Raw genomic sequence first — 9,509 nt, forward strand, 5'->3', positions numbered from 1 at the left:
CGGAAAAACGATTTTGCTAAAGTATTTAAAAATATAACTAAATACAGATCTGAAAATAATTTTGCTTGGATTATCAAAATAATTATGTACGATGCTTAAACTGGCTAGAACGTTAAAACTTTTCGCAGCATTGCCATCAATGTTTAAACGTTCTACATAATTATTTTAATGGTCGAACAAAATTATTTTCAGATCTGTACTATCTAAATTTTTTTATACTTCCAAAATCATTCGCGATATAAATAAGCCGAATCAATAATTAATTATACATATGTATGTGTGTGTGTGTGTGTGTGGTGTGTACAGCTGGGCGCGATTATGTGTCACGAACATACTTCGTCTTTTCTTCCTCGTGGCTGAGGAAGAAGAAGAGACAGATTGACCCGTCTGTCTATGCCCGATATCGGCGGGAATGATAAAACTGAATCGTAAATACAGCATGTAATTCCCGCCGTGCAAAAGTATATAAATCAGGAATGTAATTTCCATACAGATGTTCCCGACGAAGAATCTTAAGATGTAAAGATCTTATTTCGTCGCATATAATACAAGCGGATATGTTGATTGATTATAAATAGTATAAGATCCAGAATTATAAAAACATTTTGTTTAAACCTGATAGATAATTCATCGTATTAATAATTATAGTTCTGTTCAATCGAAGAAGGGAGAAGCGTCGTCTTTCTCGCATAGAATCGGTATCTTTCGGGAGCAACGAGCTAATCTCTTCTTGTGCAACAAAAATGAAGCGGTGCCTGCGGCGAAGTTAATTAGCAAAAATCACGAGGGAGCAGATAAAACAGTTTCCACCTCTCTTCCTATCTTTCTTTGCTTTTCTATCTCCTTGGTTCTCTTTCTCTAGAACCTCTCGTCACTCTTCTTCCCCTCCCTCCCCCCCTTCATTCTAAATCACACACACACACACACACACACACACACACACACACACACACACACACACACACACACACACACACACACACACACACACACGCACGCACGCACGCATTCTACTTTCTTCTTCTTCCATCGCCGCTTAAACCGAAGGCTGGAGGGAACTCCTATCAAATGAATAAAAGGCTTTTCGTCTGCGGCCGGCGACGAAGCCGGCTGCAATAAAAGCTTAATTTATAAGCCGACCTTCGACCTCGCCTTGGTAAACGAAAGGGGTACGCTATATTATCTTTACATAAGCGCGGATAAATGGTTAAAAACAGGCACTCGTGAAAAAATAGAACACAGATAAAATAATAAATTTGCAGTTTTCTAAAAAAAAAAAAAAAAAAAAGCATTGCGCTCTTATCGGAGCACAATTATTAGATAGTTAATATAGATATTTAAATTAATCTACAATACGCACAAAGTGCAGATATTGAAGAATCGTGTTGTCTAATCGAAAACGAAACGAGTACAGTGGGGAACCATTAAGGCCCGACTTTCGTTCCCGGGATGACACATAATGCAATCGTAATTTCGGATTTTTGTTCCCGAGCGAAAAGCCGGCGTAACCCTTTAATACCGATGTTTTTGAAGTCATCGGCCGCGCCCACGACACGGCTATCCCCTGGGGGAATGTGAATGTCGTTGATTGCAGCGGGAACGGGCTTCCGGCTCCGTCGTCGAAGTCGCGGTCGAAACTCAAACGGCATGTAATCCCTCGTTATATCCCGAGTCACAAGAATTATCTTGCTTAATGTAGGCGCAATTGCGCGTACCGTCGATAATAAAATGGACAGCACGTCGTTAGCTCCCTTCTCGCGGTCGTTCGATTGCACGCTGATTACCAGCAAATTACATAACATTGCCTTTAATATTACGTACCGCTACCTTTTCGTACAATTCTCGATGGGCCGACTTTTATAAGCGTAATCCATGAAAACGCTAAAATGCTGCATTAACGCGTGTACAGTTTCAATTACCATTTCTCGAAAAGAAAAATATAAAAAAATATCTCATATTTAAATCTTACAGTTTTGTCTTTTTTTACATATCATCTTCTGGAAGTACTAACAATAATAACGCATAGGTACGTAAGAAGAAATAGTTTATGATAAACGTATTTTATATTATTAGATAGAAGCGCCAGCAAAAACGATTGTTCGTGAAATTATGACGGCCATGGGACGGTATGAGCCGGCACTTCCGGTCCATGGAGACCGGAACTGCACGCACAGTCGAGTTGCTGTCGCGTCGCGGATGGCCCCCTCCCCCTCTCCCTCTCCCCTACCCCCCCCCAATTGCAGTGAGAAACTCACCCAAAGTTATTTCACGCCCGGCAGAGCGCGGAAACGAGCATTTACTCCAGATTTCGTTCATAAATCAGGACCTGCCTGAGAATGTTCTGCTCCCTGTTACACCCCCGCGGTCTACCACGGTCGTGGGGGTTCCACTGGTAGTCAACAATGAAAGCGATTAAGCGAAATCGCTGCGGAAATCAGCGCGTTCTCAGCGAAGGGACGATAAAATTAACCCTGCTAGTCTCTGTTCGAGTCTACTTGATCCAAAATATAATTAATTACTTTTGTTAATACTTTATTTAAAAACTTTCCTGATATTCGATAACTTTGTCCGTCGATGTAAGATCATTTTTCCGTGAAAATGTTTCTCAGTGTTTTTTAATTATGTTGATCGAAACGATATGATCGTAAATTGAACATATTAACATTAATTAATTAATTAATTATATTAAAGTTAATATAATCGTTCGTAATTTTTACGAGCACGAAAGATGCAGGATGGATATTAATAAAAAATTCTTTTTCGATGAAAACTTAATTACTACTGTAACAAATTAACATTTTCAATAAACGGATTCTATTTTGCAATATTACGGAATAAATTTGATATCCGTAAGAAGAAAACAGGAAGTATCAGTCTATCGATAGTCTGACGAATAATGACGAAGACATAAAATTTTATCTCGCGGATGCGGTATACATATATGTTACAGCCTCACCCACTTCCGCCACATCGCGATATTTATGTTTCCTCGCGAAGAAATCTTGAGGGAAAAAGGGACGACTATCGGGAAAATGTGGCAACCGTGATATTATTTTGATTTGGAAATCAACAGGTGGATTGCCGGGACAGACGGGTAGCGAGTGCTCACAGAGAGAGTCAGTTTTCCTCTCTTTTCTTCTCTCATACTTGTTTCAGATCATTTTCGATATTATCCCTATAGCATATGCCCGATACGGGGCAGATGGTTGAAAGTGTTAAGTTAGCCTACATTGTGCGACACCGGGCGATTTAAAGAGGGCCACATTTACTTTGAATTATCGATCGCGTCGGTTGAATTTATTGGTGTTCGTTGCGGAAACCTTGAGCAATAAAAGCTGTCACATTTTGCAAATTACAGTTTAAAAAAAAAAGGCTCGTTGCCTTATTAATGTTTAATTAATAGGTACCCGAAATGCAATTGAAGCAATCGCAAATGCGCCGGTGTCGCTAAGGGGCGGGTGAAAAATCGCAACAAAGGCAGACAACAGCTCGCAAGAGGAAGAGGAGGTGAAGGGGGAGGAGGAGAGGAGCAGAAGCCTCATGATCATACCTTCCACCTGTACGTACACGCATGTATACGTACCAGCACCAATACGGGGGATACGTTGGTCCCTTATGTACAGCTACAGCTGCCAGGAATGTCTCGACGGTGTTCCGGCAAAGAGAAAGGGACGTACAGGTGCGATCATTAACTCAATTGAATTTCGATAAGCAAAAATGTGCAACACTGTTTCGAAATGAAACGCCTCTCTATCGTTTTACGACGATTGTCACGCGTCGCGAAACGAACGGAGCCTCTCGAACGACGACCTCCTCATTTCGCAGATTATCGGTATCGTCTTTTATGTTCGCGTGACAAGAGATTAAAAATCACTTGTCGGTGCAGCTTGCGACGTATATTATCTAATGACGTGTTTGCCGTGCAACTTTCGAGGCGTCTCTCAGGTCTTTCTTTTTTTTTTTTCCTCTCCCCTTTTCTTTAGGAGAAAAATTAAGAGTGCCACGTACTGTTCGGCGGCCACAACGGAAACTCGAAAGGACCTCAAGGAAGGCGAAAGGTGCTCGCGTGTATACGTGGCTGCCCGCGCTCGTGTGGGACACAACGTGTCATTAAATCGAAAAGGCACTTGTGCCGCCTGCACTTGCCGTCCAGGAAGACGCACCTGACGGTTCCTCCACGACAGGGTGGATTTTTAACGGTCGGAAACACAACGCGCCGCATATAGTGATTCCAAAGGGTAGGCTGCGAGCATAGGATCGCAGCGGATCGATAGATGATCGATAATAAGACGCAGGTGCTTCTTTCACGCGTATTGTTCCCGCTCGTTTCCTCTACCACGTTCCGTACCGACTCATCCTCCTCTTCTTTTTCTCCTCCCATTTAGTCGTTCTATTTTCTTTCCTCGTCCTGGTTCCGCTTCCCTTGCTTCCGCCGTTTTTCCGTTCCGCCTCTCTTGTTTCAATCCGATCGTTTTCGCCTCATTGCATTATAGCACACTCTTTTACTCTAGTGATCTCTTTAAGCTTCTCCTCCTCCACCTCCGCCGTTCCTTTTCTTCTTTTTCCTCTTACCGACCCATTCGCATTTTCATTACTATCCCCCATCTCTCCGTTCATCATCGCAGCCTCGTCAATTGTTTTTTCTTTCTTCGCCGCTCCATTCTGCGCGATGTTTATTACGTTGCATGCCTCTCGGCGTACGTACGTCATTTCGTTTAATGTAACATTACGATTCTGTTATGTCAAGCTTCATATTTCGAGCTCCGGTGGAGACGGTTCATTAATGCCAGTCGCATACAACCGACTGCTGACAAAAGCGATAAAACCTTTCCGCCTTATGTTATTCATTACGCTTTCATACAGCAAGCAATTATAATCCTAATTGTAGATATCGAGCTTTCCGCATTTCTTCTATCGAAGACCACAGGGTGCGTGTGGAGATGAAGAACAGTTTATTCGTCGTTTCTACGCGACGTTGTTGTAAGCGAGACCGTCTTCGTGGGGTGGGAACGCCGAAGGGTGATGGCGTTCCTCTGAAAACGACGGTTGAAAGTCGCGTCGTCTTCTCGCGTGGGACCTTCAGGTAGACGTGAAACTTTTTAGCTCTCCACAGAGCTCTTCAAGGCGTTCGGGGTGTGCACCTGCTATACACCTGTTGGCCGTTGGTCGTCGCTACTCCTGCTGTCCGTCGCGAGCGAGTGCGGCCGCGCAGTACGTGTGCGGGAAACGTATCTCTTCGAGACCGTTAGAAAAAAAAGCAAATTGATGCGATCTCTTTAGGAGACGGTCGTGGTAACAGGAAGTGGTAAAGGGTAGGAGAAAAGAAGGAATACACTGATAAAAATAAAGAAGCGGTCGAATATCGAAGGGTAATCATCGGACTTTTGAAGCTAGCCCTCTTTTTTTATACGCGTTTAGAGACGCAAATTTAAAAGGTTAGGTCAAAAGCATATTTTGAATAAAAAGGATTTTTTTTTTTTTAAACAGACACTTCTCGCGAGTTCTATTTCTCTCTCTCTCTCTCTCTCTCTCTCTCTCTCTTTCTCTCTCTCTCTCTTCTCCCTTCGAGAACATTCTTTTGCGCGCGAAATTTCAATCGGCTACTTTTACATAAATGCAGAATCAGGCTTTTGTGAGGAACGTTTTGCCAAACGAGAATGTTATGCCGTCAAAGTCATTCAAAGGACGACGCGGCAAAATTGTTTCTTTCAGCAGGCAAAAGCTTGGCAATCATACGCTATTAGCCTCCTCCACAGCCTGATCCAGCACGCGCTCAGGCAACGTCGGTTGCGAAGGCAATTTTCAAACGGGCCAATAGCCACCTCGCATCGGTAGCGGAGGCATTGAAGCGAGCGAAGAAAAGGGTGATCGGAGAAGCACGCGTTATGTCCTACATATGTCCATTGAAAGTTCTTAGACCCTTCGTCTTTCACATTTTCAAGATAATTCTTCGCCTATTGTCGCAGAAAATTCGTCTTTCGAATTCGCGCCAAAAATACAATATACGAAAGTGTTTTATTGCAGCGTGAAAAAGTACATTAATATACATATTGTTGTAGCGTATAAAAGGTATCTATGTAATTACTGTTATTTATCTTTTTCGCAGGATTACACGCTTCGCGTTTCACAACAATGCGTCTCGCGGATCAACTGGACGATCGCTAACAGCTCGCAATTTACAGGAACGGAGCCGATCGCGCGCACACGCGCAGCCGGATCGTTTCCACCAAAGGCGAAAGGCGAAAGACGAAAGACGAAAGAGACGGTTGAAGAGCAATTATCGTGCGAAGGGCCATCAGGTATTCCGTAGCGTGCGGAGGAGGAGTGTATAAGTGGAGGAGGACGCGGAGGAGCAACGAAGGCACGATGAACGGGGAGGCAAAGGGAATCGAGGAGCGTCCGATACACTTTTAATACGGGACCGAAGGAGCCCCCTGCACAGCAGGTGCACCGCAGGTGATTCTCCTCGTCCTTCTCGCACGCCGTACGCCGTGCGCCGTGCGCAGGGCGCAGGCTTCCTCTCACGACTCTTCAGTCCTCACGGCCGGCCGGCCTGCGCACCCTGCGTACGCGATCTCCCACAGTGGTGGACTCCTCTTTTTTCCACGCGGAGCGTGGAACAGAAGGAGGGCTTTTTCGATGACTGAGACGCGCTGGGAAGAAAGGATCAATCGGTAATAGCTGTGCCAAATGCGCCCGCCTGTGCCTAATGATTATCTAATCATTATAGATTCATCGCGCTCTCGAAATTTCGAATTCGAACACATCCCCCTCCCCCCATCGGCCCGTTTTATTTTATTTGATTTTATTTTTTGAATACGGACGCAAGTGAAGAAAATATAGAGAAGAAATTATACAAGTTGTGAATTTCATGAAATTGGATATTCTATCGAGATATAATTCGTTCCGAGGTCGAATTTGTTGTAAATTTATTATTATAAATTTAATATTGAATAGAGTATTTTTTCACTCGTTCGTCCTCATTTCTATTCTATAGATTTTTTTACTCGTGCATAGCCACGAAAGCTTTCTTACTCGTCTGAAAACGGTGCCGCTTGTAGGAAGCCCGCAGTTGAGATTTCTCGTTGACGCGTGGGAAAGAAATAGGGCGCCAACCCTTTTTTTCGAGACGCCCTGCAAGACGCTGGGGGTGGAAACGTAACCGATACGCTCCGCAGGACCTTGTTTGAATTTCATTAAGCTACCCGACGCCACGTCGGGATTTTGTTCTGCTTGGCTGCCGTGTCCGTCGAAGCGACCAAGAACGCCACTAACAGGATTTCTTGCGTGCATCCGCAAATAGCGACTTCAAATGTTGAAAATAAGAATAAACGCATATTTAAAAATACGTGGCATTAAGAATATCGATTCGCAAGAAATGTGTGCACTGTCCCAACGACATTTATTTCTCATATCATCAGACGATTTATATTTTTACGTGTTGAAACTTTTTAACACAATTATGTTTTCATAATAAAAAAATATCTGTGTAGAAACACATCGTTATTTATGTGCTATTCATGTTGCTAATTTCACCATCGATTCAAATCATTTCTCAATTCTAACTCGAAACTATCTTTCTGATGATTATTCATGGTGATCATTCATACACCGAGTGATTTTAAAGAGCCTATTTTCTGCTGCGGAATTAAGAAACATTTATACGCGTAAAGCGATTCAGGCACGATACCCTTTTATCGCTGATGGGCGCGCGTGTTACAAAGTAACTTGCGACACAAAGAAAGTAACACGTATTCCCGTGTATATCCCAATATTATCTAAATTACGCGAAACACGCACATTCGCGCGCGTCGAAACGCTCATGGCGCCGCAGATGAGTAATCCCTCGTAGGTCTTCGACGCTTCCGATCGGTCCGTCTCTCACCTGCTGAATAACGAATAAAACATGTTACTTCTGTTAAAACATGTTACTTGTCCGTGTCGTCGCGCGTTTACATTACCCACTGCGTTACGTAACATAACGCAATTTGCACCGTGCACTCAATGCCCATGAAAGAAGAAGAAAGAGCCGGAGGCGCGGCGAGGCGTTAACACTCGCGAATTGACACTTACTTTCTCTCGATAACCATATACTTGGGGCTAAAGTCGCGGCGCGTAAAGCGCAGAGTAAACAGCAAGTATGAGTAGAAAGCGTAGTTGAATATATAATAATAACACCAGAGAAGTATGAGCACTTGTTGGCAAGCGCGATGATAATAAATTAACGATAACCGAGTGGCCCGATTACCTTGTGGACACAACATGGAACCTCGTTATCTAGGATACGCTGTAGAACGATTAATTACGAGCAAGGTCGGCGATCCGATCACCGTCTCTCGCCTCGAAAATGGAATATGCATGTCACAAGTGCGCAAGCTGCAGCGACTCACACTCGGGAGTAACGAGCGGCTGGACCCCCATAAAAGATTGGTGCAGCTGGATTTTTTGGAAAAAATCCGAAGCGTGCACGGGCAGTTGCGGTTGCTCCAGGGAGACAGCTACGAAGAAGAAGAAGAAACCAGAGTTGGTGGAATAAAGGCCACGAAGACGTAGAATAGAACGAAGAGAATGAAAAGATGAAGGAAAAAGGCCTCGGTAAAGAACGGAGGTAAGGCGCGAATGGAGGAAGAAAAAGAAGAAGAAGAAGAAGAAGAAGAAGGAAAAGTAGAGGAAAGATCAGAGGCAGCGGAAGAAGGATGAGAAGATTCGAAGGAAGAGTCCGTCTGTGGTGGTGGAGTTGAAGGAGGACAGTGAGGTGAGCAAGGTGCTGCCAAGGTGGCGGTTAGGGCAGCTGATCTTCGAATAGCAGCAGGTGAATGTGAAGAAGCTCACGTGGATGAAGCGAGATGGGGAGAAGATGGCGGTTGTGGTAGCGGCCGTGGAGGAGGAAGAGGTGGAATACCACGCGTGCATAAAAGGTGTTTCGTTATTGTTACCAGGCGAGCGGCAGCCCCTTGGATTTATTAATCTTGTTCTGCTGGCAACATGGTCCCGTGCCATCGCCGTACGACTGATAGACCAAAAAAGGATGGTACCTTCTGCTCATCGCGATAAATTCCTTCGTACGTGTGCTCGAATTTCAGAATGATCGATTTTAGAATCATGCGGGCAAGATGAACCATGAAATCTCTAATTACATTCATCTGCGCGACGTATCGATGTCTTATCGTCACCGCACTATTTGATCACGGCAGATTAATTCTTACAATGTACATAATAACTGTCATTTCAAAGAATACAAATTGTCATCTCAGACGACAAATGTAAATGACTCTCTTGATCTATGTCCATCCGTTTGCAAGCCTTGATTAACGCAATTATGATAAACGATATTTTTTGATAAATATTTTTTCAGCTGAAGAGACTGAATTACAGCAGAAATTTTTTAAAAAGTCTATATTCATAAATCATTGATAAAAAATCAACAGTATCAGAATTTTATCACACTTATATTTTTAAACAGATTCATAACATATGTTTTGCAATTATTATATATACATATATATATA

The 9,509-nt window shown here is 43.4% G+C and overlaps 1 protein-coding gene across 1 annotated transcript in view; it reads left to right on the plus strand.

Moving 5' to 3' along the window:
• The window catches only part of LOC108745951 (ATP-binding cassette sub-family A member 2-like), a 21,377-nt gene extending 12,824 nt beyond the window's left edge, over positions 1-8,553 (plus strand). The window contains exon 30 of the mRNA XM_018482388.1: positions 8,282-8,553. Coding sequence (XP_018337890.1) covers positions 8,282-8,553 — 272 coding nt within the window. The remainder of the gene's footprint in view (positions 1-8,281) is intronic.
• Positions 8,554-9,509: the final 956 nt, after the last annotated feature.

The sequence above is a fragment of the Trachymyrmex septentrionalis genome, unplaced genomic scaffold (genome assembly GCF_001594115.1).
Source record: "Trachymyrmex septentrionalis isolate Tsep2-gDNA-1 unplaced genomic scaffold, Tsep1.0 scaffold107, whole genome shotgun sequence".
Taxonomy (NCBI): Eukaryota; Metazoa; Arthropoda; class Insecta; order Hymenoptera; family Formicidae; genus Trachymyrmex; species Trachymyrmex septentrionalis.